Raw genomic sequence first — 19,845 nt, forward strand, 5'->3', positions numbered from 1 at the left:
GGAGGTAGAGCAAGGATGAGAACAAATGTAGGAGAGCGAGTGAGAAGCACAGCTGTTTGCCTTTAGTTCTGGCCTCCACACTAACTTGAAAGTGTTTTATCTGCAGCGTCTCTGCCAAAGCCATCACTCACTCCTGAAACATGGACAAAACTCTCATTTGGTCCTTTTGTTATTGCCTCCCAGGGCTGCTCCGCCCCATTTCACACTCTCACAAACACACTATATAGTGTGTGTAATTACCTTCAAATAAAAGCAAAAATACTCTCAGTCCCTCTGTGCCACAAAAAGGCATGGCTCACACAATTACAATCTCATAATTAAACAGCAGAGAGTAACGCTAACGAAAACATAAATCCGGCAGCCATGTTGAAGGTAAAGGCAGCTCTTCGTGAATGCTAACACTTCAGTTTGTTTGTAAGGTCACATTTCTGCTGAAACCATTTGTCTTTGCTGAAATGTTGCACATTAAAACCAAAAAACAAGACTTTAGATTACACCCCATTTGATTAAGAGCAGTACTATGCAACTATATATACCTTAAATATCACCCAAAAAATCATTTGAATGCAAACCAAATTGTTACAGGGGGAAAAAAAATCCTGTTTTATCCCCATCCTGTGCCTCAAACACCTGTTCATACACTTCATAACCAGGGTTAAGGGGGTACAAATTTCTGCACAACTGCTCATGTTTAGCGGCACAGCCCTCTGGCAGAAATCCCTGTATGCTGACTTTTCCTGTTTCTTGTTTAAGCTCACCATACTTAGAGGGCGCTAGGAAGAAAAAAAAGAGAGAAAATTTAAGCTAGGGACATTTCAGAGTAACTCTAGGATAGAAAAGATGAATGTAAAGAGGATCCTGTATAGGTAAGGGGTCTGTCTTGAACCAGCAAAAGCATGGATCATAGGAAATGTTGACTAGCACGAGTTTGGAAAGTCATGGAATGGCAGTGGGACAAGCATGGATTAGCTAGAGAGCAGGCAAGAGAAAGCCTAAGCTGGCAAAAGTTTTTCAATATAAATGCTCGGACAGGCAAGAGAATGCAAAAGTTTGTGACAAGTAAGAGGCTGGCAGAGAGTAACTCGAACTGGCAGAAGCGTTGATAACAGTGACGAATGCCAGCATGCAAGAGGCTCAGTAATACAGATACTGACAGTTAGCCAAGATTTAAGGCCGTTGCACATCAACAACACAAATAAACAGCACCTAAATTGGAATAATTTCCACATCATGAAAAACATTCAGGCTGCTCAAGTCTGCAGTGTGTCTGACACCATCCTCTGGTAAACTGAGACATTAGAGCAAAAGATATTATGAGATTTCTGCCTCTCTTTTCTGGTCCATGCATAACAGCACTGGTGTGCATGGCCAGGAGTTCAATGTCCTCTTTTTCACTGCACTGCTCCCTCTTTTCAGTGTAAAGGACTGCAAAATGGATATATAGTTTTACTTGGAGGAGAAGGCTCTGCTCAAAAGATGCTCCCTGGGTCAGTCTAGCAGCATGTTTCGACTTTCCAGGCAGCACATAGCTAGAAACCCCCATATGGATGGATACATTAATGACAAGGCGTACTGAATACAATGAAATAAGTTCAAAAGCAATTAATCTATAGTAGCACGAATCTCAATATGAGGCTGCAACAAGCTTTATGCTACAAAGGAGGAGGCTGGGGTGGAGGAGATTAAGCTTTGCCATCAGCAGCAGCATGGTGCATCAGCAATAATGCAAGCTGAAGAATGTCATTTTAATGGACTGCTGTGTTGAGAGAAAGAGCTGTGATTGGCTGTGGGAGCTGGGAGGCGATAATTGGGATCAGCTGGGTGTCAGCTGATCATAGCTGGGCGTATGACTGTGTCCTGCATGAACTAACACTGAGCTTCATTTTTTGCGGGGAATCCAAAAAGACTAACTCCTCAAGGCAAATAAAGGCTGGACAGGATTATTTCTTAGTCTGGGAAGGGGGGAGACAAGAGCATCTTATCTTTCCGACGAGCTTTTAAGTCTTCAGTGAGAGTTTGGCAGATGGACATGGTAGGTGCAACTGCTCCAAAAGAATCTTTATGTTTTTTCTTTGGTTTTAGAAAATCTATTCTGTAAAGTAAGACTTAGAAGAACCAAACACAGATGCTTTGGCTGTTTTCCTTGAGAGGTTTTAGTAAAATCTGATTTGGGTTAACCAAATTTGTAAACCTTCATTTCAAAAGTGAGCACAGTTTTTGTGCAGAATGTCGTGGATGTCCAAAACAGTGTAATCCAAGGTCATCAGGTTGTCTATTTTGAGGTACTCTTTGTGCTGTTCTAAGGTTATTTCTCTTGTCTAGGTTGAAGTGGATCCTTGCATACACTGCACACTTAAGAAATATAAAAACAACATGGTGTGGGTTAAAATACACAGAAGTCCCAAATAGATATATATCTATACACTGCATTTTATTTAATTTTCCTGTAGTGTTATGGGATTTTTGGTTATTTTTCTTGAGATTTTGACTCATATGTATCATGATCTCAAAAAACAAAACAGTTTTTTCTTAAGATCTTGGAAAAAACTTCAATTAACTTATTTAATAAAAATTGTGACTGAGTGTCGGCTTTGTCTGACAGTCTGGACATGAACTTGTGCTTCTCAGTTTGAAAACTGAATCATTTAACTCAGCCTCCTCCACAAACCACGCCTCCAAGCTGTCTGTCTCATAATTTTGTCTCCTTGCTCTGCCTCAGACTCTTAAAGTGGCTCTTAATAACAAAGGTTGTAAACGGTATATAGTGCATTACTTCTCAGAGACATGAGCTGCAGGAGGACCCTTAACTGACTCAACAACAAAGGTTATATACGTAATATAATGCCATACTTCTCAGAGACACAAGCTGCAGAAGGACGGCTGTAATCCTCCTGGCCTTTTTTCTTTATCCAGCAACTACAAAGACCAGCTCTGACTACCTGTTCCTGATTTTTATTATAACTAGCGCCAAGCAAACACCTCAACTCCTGCTCCTTTGACCTTCACACATCTATTCTCAGTGGGGGTGCCAGGCGTTTGTGTAATTTCCTGTTTGGAGCGCTGTTTAGGGTTACGCTCTGTGTAGCGGGGAAAGTGTTAAAGAAGGAGGAAACTTTAGCTCCAAACAGGACTGGAAATCTGATTAGTCTGCCCGCTTTCATCTCCTATAAATCTGCCATCTGGCTCCGGCTCGATCAATAAAGACTGGACTTTATGTGACACTCTGACTGGACGGATGGGGGAGGGGGGGTCCTATCGCAGCTGAGAATCCAAACTGCCACAACAAGTATGCTTATTTAAACAGTCATGTTTATACTAGGCCTGTTAATATATAGGTGTTAAAGCTTGTGATTAATCTGGAAAGCTTAAAGCATTAAAAAAATAATAACGCAATTTAACCATATGACTAAGTTTGACCACAACTTCCTCCCGTAGTCCTCCTGCGCAGATGTTTACGTCCCTGGAGTGAAAGGTTAAAGGCGGGTCAAACGAAGACAGCAGTGATGAGTCAGGAGACAGACCCAGGTCTGCTTCATGGCAAATTTTGATTTAAAAACCTGCCTAATGGAAGTCTGGATGAAACAAAAGTTGTGTTTACATGCTGTGATGAATTGTCTTTACTCCAAAGCACAACGAGTCTGAAGTACCACCTCCAGGCAAGACGCATCTTTTCTAATGTTAGCAAAGATGCTAACAACAACATGGGATCAAGCCATAACGCCAAGCTACACTGGTGCAGTCCAGCAGGCCCAGATTCGTCCCCTAAATGACAACATCTAAGCAAACTAATGCAATCGCTAATGGGTCGCCAGAGACAGCAGACAATCGACATCGTTGACGACGAGGGGCTTCAACACATCATCCGGGTCGCCTCGGATGACCCGTACCACAGAACACCTACAAGAACTACTGTCACAAGAATCTGTGAGCTGTATGACAGCTAAAAAGGCAACTAAAGTGGAGCAGCTGGCCCAAGCTACATTTATTACACTGACGAGAGACCACTGGACATCAGTCAGCAACTTCAGCTACCTCGGGGTAACAGCACACCTGATCATTCACAGCAGAATTTATGATTAATCACAGTATAGTGATGTGATTGACTTGATTAATTTTTTTAAATAATTGACAGCACCAGTTTATACACTTTCCAAATCCAGGCTGTATACAGGGTTACTGTATACTGACTGAGTCAATATGGTGACTGCCATTGGGTTTGACTGGTGCTTGTCTGTTTGCATGTATGTTTCCTTTAAGATTCTAATCATGATCAAATGTCCTCTGATTCAGATATGAATTTTGAGTCACATGACTCATTTAAAAGTTGCGGCAACTTTCGACTTGATCATGTGTCATTTGCCATGCATCATATAAGCAGGCACGAGTAGAATCCACAGCTTAAGGGCATTTATTCCTTTGTAAACTGTCTGACAGCATCTTAAATCACCATGAAAACAACAGGAATGCCAATTGTGCACCTCGTTATAATAATGACAATAAATAGGCCAAATCTCGGTCATGGCCCTTCCGTGTGGAGTCTACATGTTCTCCCTGTGCAGGCTTTGATTGTCTGTGTACTCTCCCTCCACCAAAGAAACGCACGTTAGCTGGACTGGTGACTCTAAATTGCCCATAGATGGGAATGTGAGAGTGCCTGGTTGTTTGTCCCTTTACGCCAGCCCTGCAGTTGTCTAGTGATGGTCCAGGGTGTACCCCACCTCTAACCTGCTGAAAGCTGGGATAGACTCCTGTCCCCCATGACCCTGAATGGGACAAGGGATATAGAAAATGGATGGGAAGGTACATAAAAAAGAATTGGACAATAATAAGCAAATGGACTCTGCTTATCACAACATTTATATCCCATTCTTGCAGCAAAACTGACAAATCAAACCATTTTTATAATCTATAAAACCTTATACACACTGCAGTATAAAAGGTACAATTCAACAATGCACTAAAAGTGAATAATTTCTGCATTTTCATAAATAGGTCTACCTCTTGAACCACACCTTTGCTTTTTATGTTCTTTTTCACAAAAAAAGGTGCAAATTATAAACTCTAATGTTGAATTCCTGCCCTATGTTGTGAAACTTAGACATCAGACACTTTCTTCCCTTTTTTAAAAAAACAGAAGCAAAAGGTATTGATCTTAATAATTTAAGTTGTTGTTTGTTTAGGCTAACTGTATTATCTTTACCCAAAATCCTGTATTTATTTGTTGACATTTGAATTCTACATTCAAATTAAAATGCCTTGAAAATAGAGCATGTGACCGCCAACATTTTTCAAGGGGAGCTTGTGTCTGGACCTCTGGAGCCTCAGATCATGAACACCTTTGGCTCAGACCCTTAAATAAAAGACTTACTGTCACTAATATATATTCCTAATGTATTATATATATATATTACACACTAACTGTCCTCACAAATATAAAAACATAAATAGTCAAATATCAGTAATTTTAGCTTTTTTTAAATGCTTTTTTTTGGGGGGGGGGGCATTTTTAAGACTGAATATCTGTAAAGATGAATTAAATAGTAAAATCCTTCACTATGAAGTCACTCTCCTGTTGTTAGTTCAAAATAAGACCAGTTAAAGCTCAGTGGATTAGGGTAAGTTGTACAAACAAGTAACACATTATAAAGGCTTGTATAAATGCCTGGAAACGTGTGGGTTTGACTCTTTTTAAATGCGTGTGGTAACCTGAAAGGGTGGTACAGAAGCACTCATGGATAAAGTCCTGGTTTAAAGACAAACGCCAGATTCATATTCAGAGAGACAGAGCGACTGTCCACATTAAAGAAAAGTGAAATATGGAGGTTTAATGATCGTGGTACCACTGAGACGTTCCTAAACAGAGGCAGGCCGCCTGAGTAAAGCAAGTCGACTCCAATAAAGACCGAGTTTCCAGACCCCAAACTCCCCAGGACTGTGACACACAGCAGTGACAGATCCCAGATCAGCCTGCAAAGCTCTGTGGTAAACTCCCCAGCCAGGAAGAAAATCCTATTTAATTTTACAAGATCTTCTGGCCTCTAAAAACCCACTATGATGTGCCGGTTAACTGGAGGGAGAGCAGGAAGAGGCGGTAACACTCAACGTCTGCTGTGCTGGGGTGGAAAATTTTACATTCATTAAGTCTGATATGACATGAAGGATAGAGGATGCTCGAGTTGAATAGAAGTCAGTCCTTATTTATTGTTTGTTTTCGTGCAGATCTTTAATTTCTTTCTGACAAACTGGATTTTTGTCAGAATCAAATCTGAGTTAAGTGGATGCGAAGAGAGAGATTTTCTCCATTTTTCACTAAGATGAGGTTTTTTAGGGCCGTGGAGAGGGGATAAATCTTTCACTTGTGCAGATTTTAATCAAATCCTCACTCTTTAAAAGAAACGCACGAAAACTCAAACATGGTTAGTGTCATGAGATCCTGAACTTTAAAGTGCATCTGCAAGCTGCTTGCTTATGCTATTTAGACCTTTAAAACAGCTTACATAATACTTAAAATACAAACTCACTACAACAAAACTTTTTATATGCAGTTATTCAAACAATTATTTCATGTATTATTTGTGAGATGAATATGTTTTTATGGATGCTTACTTTAATCCAATATTAGGAAAACTTGATGCATGACATATACTTATAAAATAAATGAAAACCGACCACATGCAACTCTGCAAAAAAAGATAACGTTTTGCACACATTCCAACCATAATATAGATGTATCCAACATTCAGAATGATTTGGCTATTTTAAATCTACCTAAACAAATGTCAGTCAAATTGACATAAAACTTTTGCACTGAAATGTCTTTATTAATTTAAGAATGACCACGCCTACATTTTTTAACTTGTCACTGAGTTCTTACCTCACCTCAGATATGTCAAACAGCTTCCTTAAGCTCACCTCCGAACATGAACCTCCAATGTTGCAGCCACACCAGGCATTTCTAGGTTGAGTAGAGCCAGGCCTGATGCTCAACATGCCAGCCTCTGTGGCTTGCTTTTGATCCAGTTCATTAAAGACTGCACTCTATACAATGTATTGTTTTGGTGTCATTGATGAATTTCACATAATCAGAGAGAGAAGCGGTGAAACTGCTGTAACTCATAGGTTCCTAATCTAGGGTCTGGGACCCCCCTGGGAGGGGGGGGGGTTCCTTTGTTCTTGAATTTCTTTGCATCATGGTATGATGCGATTCTTTTTGAGTTCTTGTGGCCTTCTTCACTTTGTCCGACAGCTTCTGTTGAAGTGATTTCTTGATTCAACACATCTGGCGGTAATCAGGTCTGGGTATGGCCGGTGAAATTGACATCAGTTTTCCAAGATTTATGGTTAATCCTTTCACATAGGGTGAGATAGGTTGGGATTTTTTTTCCCCCTTAATAAATAAAAAAATAATTTGGAAATTGCATATTGTATTTACTCGGGTCATCTTTGTGAGATATTAAAATTGGTTTGATGAGCCAAAAAATTTAAGTGTGATAAATATGCAAAAAAATAAAAATAAAAATCAGGAATCAGAAAGGGGCCAAATACTTTTTCACAGCACTGTAAGTGCAAAAAAAAAAAAAAAAAAAAAAATTGAATGGGATAACAGAGAATTTAAACAGTTTCAAGCTGCTTTTTACATACAGTGAACACGATAGTTCCTTGTTATTCTCATTTATTTCATTTGCATATTTATTTTTGCAAGTGCATTTAGTTAATCATGTAAAAAAGTTTAACAGAAACAATGACAATCTACTAATTTCTTTTAAAGTACTCCACACATACCAGAAATCAGAGATTTAAGAAAAATGTTTGTATTTTCATGTCAGATTTTGTCACATTTTCATGTTTATAATTCATTGGTATTTGAAATGGACTTATGGGCTGTATTGAATAAGGTGGAGGGTTGCATGTGACCCCTGAGCCGCCAGCTTCCCACCCCTGCTCTGGGTTATTTACCACGTTACTCACACAGTAACAGCCTGTTTTCACATCATCCTCTATAAAACATGCAGGTAAACTTCACACATTTCTCTAATCTTCTTCATCTTACTTCCTTATTCCTCTCATAGCACATTTAAAGTTTCTGTTGGGCCGTTAAAGTAACTCTATAAAACTTCCCCTACAGGAGCATCTCAGATTTTCTTTCCAACTCTGCCTTGTTTTTTATATTTCCATCATCAGACCTGAATGTTGAGAGTTATCCTATTTGCAGGCCGCCTCACTGGGATGATGAATACATTTCAATCTCCTCTCTCTGGCTCTTACTTCAGGGCCAGGATGGCGGTCTTATTGCATATCCAGAGAGATCCATCACATACAGGCCTCTAGCACACACACTTTAATCACTTTCATTTCTCTTCATGCATGCAAATGATGGGAGGAACTTCCCTTTCAAACACAGACAGCAGCATGTCTCGCAGCAGTTATGAGAAAAATGATAAAAGAGTTGGAGAATTTCTGCCCAGTCCAAGTCCTGTTACAAGGACTGTGAGATGAGAAATGACGCCGAGATAAAAACCAATCCAACTAGGTCAATATGTTTACGCTCGGCTCGATTTTTGAGATCCATCCAGGAAAATAAATTCTGCGTCCAGATGTAGCAGATTCGACTGTGCTTGTGCATATTATGTTCAGCTGTGCATGCATGCTAATGATTTTCTGCAGAACGATAAAGATGCTGAAATGGCTCTCTGGTGCAGCATCTGACATTCTTACATCGCTTTTAAAAGCAACACAATTACTCAGCGATTTCCCCGCAATTTCATTCCTGTCATGTCTGAAAAGCATGTGAAACAGCATTAAAACCATCATGGGACATTTATCTCCCCACTGAAACCCAAAAGAATGAAATTATTCTGGTTTTACTGCAGTTCCAAGGAAACCCATATTTGGAAAGGAAGAAATATGCATATAATTGTGCAAAAACAAAAGGTTTAATGTCAGGTTTTTATGCTAAGTCAGCAGAGGATTTCACTCCCATCAATCTATCTGTGAATGAGGAGGGTACCTGTATCTCTTGTTGTCCACAGGCACAATGTCCATGGCGATGTAATACTGCTGGTGAGGGTCCAGACCGGCAATCTTCACCCTCATGGCAGGAAACATCCTCCTGTAAGAGCAGGAAAACATGCTGCTTTATGCCAAGGGCTCAGTCCATTTACTTCTTTTCTTTAACACCACAAAAAGCCTGAGGTGAGGACTTTTTTTAGATGACCACTGGGATAAAGTTCATAATTGAGGTGGCAAGTTTCAGCCACCCAGTAAGAACTCAGCATCATCATGATTGGTTGAAGTTGGGCTGTGGTAGGGTGCCCCTGTAGAGGGGGATATGGAAGTCTGAGCCGGCCTATGAGCCGTGACTCAACACAGACTGAGGAATCTGTGAGTCTAAATAGACATCCCAAAAAGATATTTTGGGATGGATTAGGTCAGACAAGGGGGTGGATCTGTGTCTGTTGGAAGTTTAGCCATAGGTGATTTTAGACACTTTCAGACACACAATAAGTTGCCTTTTTAAAGATGTTTTTAAAGAACGGATTCATCTCATTTAAGCATGTATTTATGAAATATTATGAGCAGAAAACTGAAGATTAGTTAGCCCTCTCCTATTCAAGTGGTTTACCACTCTGACCGGGGTGGGCTGAAAATGTTGCCACTGCATTATAACAGGAGAGACAATGTCAGAATGCAAAGGAAATTACTCTTTATTTGATAAATGGCAAAAAACACAAACATTAAGAATGCAAATGATAGGACTCATTAAATATACTTAACAGTAGGCTGATAGTGGCCTTCATAATAAAGCATCACAGTGTTATGAGTGAAGTCCTGCATTCAAAACTTTTTAATAAAATAGTAGACCAGTATCAATATCAAACTGTGTGCAAAACAACCAAAAGTACCTGTTCTGCTCATCTTGACTCTTTGGAGAATAATGTCCTTATATTTTTTCATGATATTATGAAATCCAGATAATGATAAAACTATATGATGAAGATGACGTGCAAAATGCTGTCATATAATTTGTGATCAGTTTTATTGTTGTTCATTTGATTAAAAAAAAAAAAAAGTAAATAAACAATGTTTGCAGCACCCCTTAAGTTTTGATTCATAAATTGCCTCTGAGCCAGAGGTCTGTAGTCAGGGACTTCAGAGCTCCATAACAGTGGTTCCCAAAGTGAGGGTCAGGGCCCCCTGGAAGGTCGTGAGACACAAAGAAGTGGGTCGCAAGATGCCTTCCAAAAAATAGTGTTTTAAATGTTTTTAAATTGTATATTTTACCCATTTTTGTAGAAATATATGCAGAAATATGTTTACATTTAAAATAAAAATATGGTCCTTTGGTGAAATTTATGGTGAGACACATGACTATTCTTGAATGTTCATGACTGTGTTCGATCATGCCCAGTCTCGGTCAGCACTATTTTGCGGGTCATGGGCTGAAAAATTTGAGAAACCTGCACTACAACACTATGAGGCACACAGGGAAGAGGCACAATTTGGGGACTTTTAAATTTAAGAGTTGTTTTTATTTTCTATCAGTGTTTAGTGTCGTTTTCTTGATGTCTTTTTAGCTGATATTCTAGTGTTTCATTTTTATGTCTTTCTGCTGTTTAAATGCTCTTGAGATTGTAAAACACTTTGAATTGATCCGTGCATTAATGATGCTTATAAAATAAACCTGCCTTGCCTTGCATGTCACTAACCAAACACACCAGATAGACTATTTCACATATCCATTGCATGGGATATGTTTAACAACCCTCTGGGCAACAAGGGCAGAAAATCTATAAGAAAAATTGAGGAACTTTCTGTCCATCTCATTCATTATTGGCCAATCAGAGCAACACAGTTTATGATTTAGTAGTATGCAAGTGCAACAGGCAGCCATTATCTTTCTACACTTTCAGTGGAGCCAGTTGGTGAATCAAACTCATGTTGGAGCCAGTTAGCAGAAGAGAATAAACATCTTTTCATCCAAGAAAAGCTTTAACTGCATTTTTTTACTCTTGGTTTTATAAAGAACTGCTACCCATTCCTGATCAAACTGCCACTATAACTACATCCAAGCCAGTTGCCAGCATGCAGTACAACTAAATCTCCACTCTTTCCTAAAATTATGCTGATAGTCGGGTCATTCTCACTAGGCACAAGTTTTTCAGACTGAAGTTTTGCAAAATGGATCTGCCTGATGACAGACGTGAAATCTGGTCCATCCATCTGCTTTAGAAGGTTAACATAAGACAGTATCTATTGTAGCGAGAAGAGAAAAGCTCTGCCTTTAGCTGCGTATTTATCCACCATCCCTGCTTTTTTACAATTTACTAAAATGACAAGTTGTCTTTTACTCAAATGGCCTCCCACAGGATGGAAACAACATACCGTTTGTGCAGCGCTGAGTAAACATCACTGAAAACCCACACATATTTCAAAAAGCCCATAAATAAAGAAAACTTTCTTTGGAAATTTACAAACATGATGCAAAGATATTCTGAACATTTGTCTGATTGGATTCTGCAGCAGTGGCTGTATTTAGGAGCATCAGGGACATTATCCTCCTTTAGTTTTACTTTCACTTACACCTTCACTCCTCACTGGCTGTCTCTTTAAATTAAAAATGTATCAGAATTAACCTCATTTAAATGAGAGTAGATGCAGATTTTAACCTATCAGAGTCAGAGTTTTTACTTGGCGATGACATCTATAGCTACTTATTTGGCCTTTGCACTCCTGAACATTTTATGCAGTTTTCTTTTTGTGTCAATTCAGGCCTACGTTTAATATTCAAACTATTATTATTCTTTGATCCTTGTCATATTTATAGCACCCAGCTCCACCCATTTTGAAACCGCAGCTCAAAGCTCAAGACTTGAACCATGAAAATTAAACTCTATAAAAATGGAGAGATACTATATTAAAAAGAGAGAGACGTTTCTTCTTAATTCCTCATTTTTCTCTTCAAATGCAGCATTTTTTTTCACTTTTCATTTAAAGCCCATAAATCAGGGGCTCTCTAATGAGAACAGAGGGCTGTTCTCCTGCTTCCCTTCTCTTCTGGATTTATGGTTTTATTACGAGCCGACTGTGAAGTACGCACTCGCAGTCGCGGTCACGGCCATGGTCATGTCCGCCTCTGCACTCTGCTTCAGCGCAAAAATGATCGCTGTGCCATTTATGAGATGATTACCAATTTAGAGCCAATTCATAAAAAGCAGCAGAGTGGAGTCTATAAGGAGAAGAAGGAAGTTAGAGCAGTCTGAAGGTGGAGCAGAGACAAAGGAAGAATTAAAATCATCATTAAAATATTCATAATCAAAGCCTGGTGTCTAAAGTTTAATAGAAAAATGGTTGAATGCACATAAACAAAGATCTATGGCAGATATTTCTGACATTGCATCAGAAGTTTATTGTTTATTTTTGTGACAGTAGCAATGGTTGGGCCCCTGAACACCCCAGTTAACTGGCCCTCCTCAGATGTGATTTATTAACATAAACACATTCATATTGACTCAGTAGTGCTGGTGCTAGCCTCCTGGTTAACATCCACCACCTTTGGACACTGAAAGTATCTTAACAGTTTAGTTTTTGGTTCAAAAGTTCCTTAGAAAGTTGTCTCAGTGGGTCTCTCTCTAGATTTATTTTTGGGTCTCCTTGCAATGAAAGAGAGATGCAAGGAAGAGTCATGCAGACAGAGGAGGATGAATGGCCAAATGAGAACTCCTTTACTTCACAGTGTCGTACTGCCCCGCCCCCCTTTCTCATTCCTTTTGAAGAAAATATGTCTACATGCTGAAGGAGATGAAATTTTACTGAAGCAACAGGAAGTAAAATGTGAAATGTTGCACTGCTGAGAACGGTGAATATGTCAAAATAAACTGTGGACCATAGACCATGCTTTTGCTGAACTCCACAGGCCCCCATGAGACGTGTGTGTCCTTATGATACACTTGTTACTCATGTCAGCAATGAAATAGTGCCAAAACATCAATTCAGCCTACATACTTATGCTATTTACATAATCCATCTGTCTGGATATAAAGCAAATTATGTGATTAACATTTGTTATGATAATTTCATATTTATATATTTTTGTTGCTCACTGGCCTAAAATTCAAAATAATATGGAAATAATAATTATTATTCAATAATAAGACTGACTTTTTGGTATCAGTTTTTATTTTCCAGCCATTTTGCCATTCCAAAAAAATCAATAAAAACGCCATACTTCCCATAAAAGGAACATGAAAATAGAAAATCAACAAATAAACAAATACATAAAAATTACTTAGCAACTGAGCTTGGAATGAGTCAATATAAGCCAAACCTTTCTTCTTTTTTTTTTTAACGTTTTGTCGATTTGTATTTCTTAGTTGGAAACTTAAAAGACTTATCTGAGATCACTGGTAAAGAATGTTCAGTTTGAATGAGACAAGAGATTGAAACACTCGTCACGACCCTTGAACTCTTCTACTGGGGTGTTTTCATGGTAAAGTCGAAGCAGAGCTGACTCTCAGTCCTGTCGGCTGATGTGAGCAGAGGAGGGGGATGTTCTTATGGGGAGCGCAGCAGAGCGCGTGGAAAGGTCTCTCCTTCAGGATCCAGGTCAGCCTCTCCCCTCACTGAGTTTGGACTGTTGGCTCCAGAGACCGAAACCCGGACCATGTTTGAGAGAGATTAATTAGATCCAGCTCTCTTTAACCTCAGACATCAGGAAGAACCTGCCGCGTCACGAAGGCCTGAACGCGACAGAGACAGCGGCCTGCATGTGCAACACATTAACACCTTCAAACACAGATCAGTGTATGAGTGGAGCTCCAACTGAACTGAGTGTTTTCATTGAAATGACGCGTTTTTGGGTCAGTACAGCGCACTCCGCAAATATGCTCGTTGTTTTACGAGACCTGGGCTCTAGATTGTCACATTCTGGCCCTGTGAGAATCTATTTATGATTGTATTTCAATTAAGCTATGGTAGGAATTATACGTTTTTCTCATGGCAATTTTTGAAACTGTTATGTGCGTAAAAATTCACAAGGCAGGGTAGGCGTTGGAGTAGGATGTCTTAATTACTCTAATGTTATTTATCTTTTTTCAGATTTTTTAAATAATTTATTGATACTCAGTATTTCATGTTGAATGTTAATGTGTATTATTTTTTATTGTGTATGTTGTCTGAGTTGAAACTGACCCCTTTGTAGGACAATAAAAGTTCATCTTGATCTCTAAACGGCCTTTTACGCACGGTTGTCTCACTGTCTGAGTCATTAGCTCTCTAATAAAGCTGTATGTAAGTATTCTGGGCTGTCTGGCTGTATTTGTGTGCGCAGAGCTTTAACTTACCTGTGTGTTTCCATTAAAATGACGCGTTTGCGATGATTAGCCAGTGCGTCTAACTTTGCGTCCGCAAAGCAGTAAATTTATCACCTGGCGTGCGATGACTGGGCTCTAAAGTGTCATATTCTTACCCTGTTAAGTTTATAAGTTGATTGAAACGCTATGGAAGTTTTAACTATTCCATGTGGCGTATTTTAGAAATACTTGTGTGCATAAAAGTTCAAAAACAGCCTTTAACGCACAGCTGTCTTGCAGTTTGTTTGTGCCATGAGCCCTTTTGAAAACCGCACGTAGATCTTTTGGACTGTGCGAGTGTGCAGGGGCGGTTTTATGAATCTTAAGGCCCCAGGCAAAGACCAGTAAGAGCCCCCCCCCCCACATTTGTCTGAAAACAATTTAAGTGAGTGTACACAAAATTTTGAAGCGTATTTTTTGAGGTAATGAGCCAGAGAATCTGAAACAAAAATAGCCAACTAAAGTAATCAGCTCTTAAAATAGCATCATGACTCAACTTCACCTCATAGCCTATAAAAATTTTTCATGTCCTTACCTCTGGTGTAACATCTAGAAAATAAAATGTGTTCATTTTTGGTGCAATAGGTGAAGCTGCTGTTTTGCAACTAATTTGATTTTTGGATTATTTGGAGCCATTTTACCACTCAGTAATGCATCTATCATTGTTATGTATGTCTACAGGGATCCACCTGAGAGGACAATCAAGGATGTTTTGAGTCTTTCTGAGAGGCTTGGTCCTTGCTGTTGGGGTCAGAGCTCCTCCCAAGAGACTTTTTGGATAATTAAAATCTATTTTGAAGCAAAATTTATTCACTGTTAGACCATTATTTACATTCAAAATACGCATCCTAATCACTGAAAGTCTTTCAGATGGATACCTTATTTTTATCCACACCAATTACTACTATATCTCAGGGGTCTTTGGAGGCCCTGGCAATTGCCTACCTTTTCCTAATGGTAAAACCTTCTGAGTAATTGTGTGTATGTGTTTTTTCCGGCCTACCTGCCCGCCTTCGTGATGATCATCTCAGTTCCAATGTCATGGAAACGCTTCCACAGATCTGCACACTGCAGCTCCACCTGGATCTCCTCCATGGAGGCCGGAGGCGATGGCTCACAGGGGCCGGGGGCCAGTTCCTCAGGTGAGCCGAAGGAGCACGACGTCCTCTCGGCCAGACCCTCTCCGTCCGAACCGGGACTCGCCTCCGAGTCTAAGGAAAGAATGAGACTAAGATGAGAGAGTAGCTCTGAAACAGCAGAATTAATACACGTTTGGCTTTTTAGGCAGGAAACTTGGCGCGGTGAGGAGTGCAGCGGTTCTCTCCGCTGACTCCAAATCACCTGCAGCCCCAGGGAGAAGCGGCCCAGCTTGGCTGGTGGACTCAGCTACTCATGGAGTCCTGGGCTGATGTCAAAAACAGAATAAATGCTGCGTAACGCTTTTGAACTGAGCTGTAGAAAATATTAAACTTTAAATTGGGCCACACAATGAAGAATTCTGTGGGGAAACGTTCAGAAAATAAAGTTTCCCCTCCAGTTCTCCTTCTGGGCCGAGTTTTACAGACTGACCATCAACACCGTCACAACGTCAGAGCAGATAAAACTTCTTCCTGCTTCCTGAACCTCATCCAGACCTACAGGGAAGATTTCCCTCCGACTGAGACACGCAGACACCAATCAGGGTGACCTCACAATCCTGCACATCACATAATCATATTAATATCTGACCTTCATTAAAACAACCAAATGGACAGAATAAAAGGGACAACAGATAATCACACCATAAAGACAAGCACCGCTGTTACTTCTGCCAAGAATATTCTACTGCAAATTGTTTGTTTCCCTGTCCTTGGGCATGTCAGAGATTATTTTTTTAGCTTTTTATGTCTCTTTTGAAAGAGATGGGGCAGTGGATACATACATGCCACACAACTAACCACAAGGCACTTTGCACCCCAAGTTTTTTTACAATGAAACCCCCAAAATCCTTGATTCAAAACAGAACAGATCCATTTGACCTTAGCAACATTACTCAGGGGACACATAAAAGACATATTAATTGTTTTTTTTTTAAGTCTTTAAATTTGTAAATCACCAGTTATGTTGAGGTGTTAAGACTGAGTGGCTTTATTTCTACCACATTATCCCTGTGGGGGTTTTCTGGAACTGCATCCATCACAGACAGAGCGATCTGTGAGCATAAATCCTTCCAAGAAATTCATGGATAGATTGTGAAACAGGATCTAAGTCCATTAGGTGAGACCATCAAGTGAATCTGTAAGACTGAGAAGTCAGGGACTTAGGAACACAATAATACTGTAAGGCAAAAAGAGAAGATACACAGTTTTGAGTTGTATTCAAAGTTGTATTTATTGCTTAATTTTACATTTCTTTATGTCTTGTGATAGTCCATTTTGTTTTTTTGTTTTTGTTTTTTTGTTTTTGTTTTTTATATTCTAATGTTAGTATTTGTTTACTGATGTATGTCTCTTAAGTATTATGTTTAGAAACCATGAATTAGGGCTGGACGATACAGTTCAAGATATGGAGTAAGGCCATGATTGAAAATAAACAGTACATTCCAGTCTAAATTTATTTTACTTTATTTTAGAAATGTTATTTTATTAGCATAGCCAGAATCAAGTGATAGAGATGCCTTAATCTAGACCAGGTGTTCTTAAACTTTTCAACCTGCAACCCCCAAAATAAAGGTGCCAGAGTCTGGGGACCCCCACCACACCTGAAGGTGACTAAAATATTACTGAACACAGTCATGCACATTCAAGGATACGTCTGTACACATTTACATTTTGAGGATTTTTAAGCATTGCTTTAATTTCAGCATATCCCCAAATGACTATGTTTTATTTTACATTTGACTAATTTTAAGCATATATCTGTATAAAATAAACCATTTAAAATCATTTTAAGAAGTTCTTTGTTTTTGAAAAGCATCTGGCGACCCCCTGTCAGTGTCTTGCAACCCTCATGGGGTCTTGTACCCCCATGTTGAGAACCACTGATCTAGGCAGTGAAATGGAAAAAAGTCCTGGACACCTAATATTTGTTCATTTGTTGTTTTTTATTATCAAAACTTGTAAAGAAACTCCTGAATATTGTGTAAATTATATTGTGTAAAAGGAAGGGAATCCATCTCTCTTTGCCAGTCCTAACCACTTTCACATGTCGCAAACATATTCATGCAATTTAGAAAGTGCTTTCTCCCTTTGATTTAAAATGAGTTCAGTCCATATGATTCTGTACATTTGATAGCAATAATTAAGATTTTAACATTTTTGAAACCCATGGTGTTTAAGAGTACAAAAATGTTGAATATTTCTGTACATGGAAATGCTGTCAATGTTTTCTGTGCAATTTAGACACTGTGGCAGAGTGCTATTGCAATTTTGGCGAATTAAAAACAAGTAACTGCCTAATATTAGGTACCTAGGACTTCTATTTTTCTTGCCATGATGTCAAACTTAATTTGTTTGATTTTAACAAGAACCAAACCATAGTTTTTCAAGTCAACCATTTTTTTAAATTTCTGTACAGAAGTAAACATATATATATATTGTGCATTGCCATTCAGCTGGGATAGAGAAATAGATATTCAAATGACCTTTGAGCTGGATCTGCTAGTCCTTCTTTGATTGCTTTATGTGAGAATGGTGCACTACAAATACACTCGCTATTTTCTCAGCATGCTTTTTCTAACCAATGCTGACTTTTTTAACCCCAAAATTCACCTTCAGAAGATTTCTTACTAGTACTCCACCCATTTCTTGTCCTTTGAATAGAAACCTTGTGAGCTTAAATATCACAGTTCATAAAATCTTTCCAGCTTGGATGTTAAATCTTTAATGCTCCGCACCTCAAAAACATCTCTCCCCCAGATTAAACTCTCCTCAGATCCCCACATTCTGTCTTTGCTTTCACTCTTCTCAGAAATAGCTTTATTGCTGCATATCCCTCATCCCTACCACCACCCTAAAAAGGAATCTAATAATGTATTATTTATTGAGGAGGTGGACTTGGCAGGCTGACGGGCACACAAATATGGTTATGCAAATTCAGAGCTGCTGAGAGACTGGACAGCGTCCCGGGCCAAACCGCCACAGCCGAGCCGAGCCAAAGCGGCTGGAAACATGAGCGCTGAGAGGAGAGAAGGGATGGAGATAGGAAGAGAGGAGGAGAAGGGTGGAGGGTAGAGGGGCTGTAATGACCGCAGAGAGACACAGACAGACTTTCCATCAACTTCTTGGGAGATCCTTTCAGTGTCACTGCAGCCAATGAGACTGTCACACATTATTAATCTGCTGCTCTGTGACTCTTTACACCCACAGAGAAACAGACACAGATGAACCCTCGCTCCGTCTAAAAACACTTACACTATGAAGAGGATAGAAAACGCTGCTTATAGCATGATCTGCTGGTATTTAATCTTTAAAAGAGGGCAACATAATTGGATCAGGAACAAGGAGAGATCAGGAACAGAGATCACTGAGACTCAAACGTGGGCCGCAGAGCCGCTTTCAGTGAATCAAAAATGTGTGTCTGAAAAACAAATTAGACAAGAGTCCATGATTCATGGACGTCCTAAGCAGATATACATTCCTATATTTTATTTTACTCTGTTTTGCCATGATGGCAAGTACATTTTGGTTGTTTTCTCAACCTCTTGGATCATTTATCCTGCTATCTGAGGATAAAACAAACAGTTTTCCCATGGTAGTAAGTTAATTTATCACATTTTTTTACATGTTATCACAGGAATTGGAGTTAAATGCATGCATGCATGTCCTTCCTGGGTTTCTGTAATGACTCAATTTTTTGTTTGTCCCGTCTCCTGCTTAGTTAGATTTTTTATTTCACTTAAAGCAAAAATGGCAACATTTTTCATTTAACATAATTTGGATTTGGAACTCTTCAGAAATTTAGACCACTGCTCCCATTAAGGCGGTGGTGGTGGGTCCCAAGTCTGGACCAGTTAAGAATCACTGCACTATATTATGATCTCTTTATATTGCTAATCTTTCTTTGTATCTCATATTTGGCATGCTCCCATGAAGGGTAGTATTAAATTAATCTGCATGATGCTGCTTGACTTTTGCAGATGAAAACATCATCATATCATCCCTGTTCTGGCCTCCTCCAGCTGCTCTTGTTCATTTTAGAATTTTCTCTAAAATTGTATTGATGGTTTATAATTCTTGACATGGATCAGCACCTCAGTCCACTTTGAACCTCTTGAATATCTACTTCTCCTCGTGATCTCTGATCTGCTTCACTTTATTGTTCCAAAAACCGGATTAAAAACCTACAATGTCTGAGCCTTTTCTGAAGTGGCTCATAATTGTGAAACCAACAACTTCTTGAAATTAAAATGTCTCCCACCGTACAAACCTTTAAACTGCATCTTAAAACAGATTTTTATTCTTTGGCTTTTAACTCAGATTGAGGGTTGTGTTGTCTTTATCCTTTTGTGTCTTTTATT

The 19,845-nt window shown here is 39.2% G+C and overlaps 1 protein-coding gene across 2 annotated transcripts in view; it reads right to left on the reverse strand.

The window, feature by feature from the left end:
* The window catches only part of tbx15 (T-box transcription factor 15), a 57,230-nt gene that overhangs the window by 29,196 nt on the left and 8,189 nt on the right, over positions 1-19,845 (reverse strand). For both annotated transcript variants that reach the window (XM_041806547.1, XM_041806548.1), the window contains exons 2-3: positions 15,352-15,559; positions 9,008-9,109 (exon numbers count right to left, since the gene is read on the reverse strand). In XM_041806547.1, coding sequence (XP_041662481.1) covers positions 9,008-9,109; positions 15,352-15,559 — 310 coding nt within the window. The remainder of the gene's footprint in view (positions 1-9,007; positions 9,110-15,351; positions 15,560-19,845) is intronic.

This window comes from Cheilinus undulatus, linkage group 15, assembly GCF_018320785.1.
Source record: "Cheilinus undulatus linkage group 15, ASM1832078v1, whole genome shotgun sequence".
Classification (NCBI taxonomy): domain Eukaryota; kingdom Metazoa; phylum Chordata; class Actinopteri; order Labriformes; family Labridae; genus Cheilinus; species Cheilinus undulatus.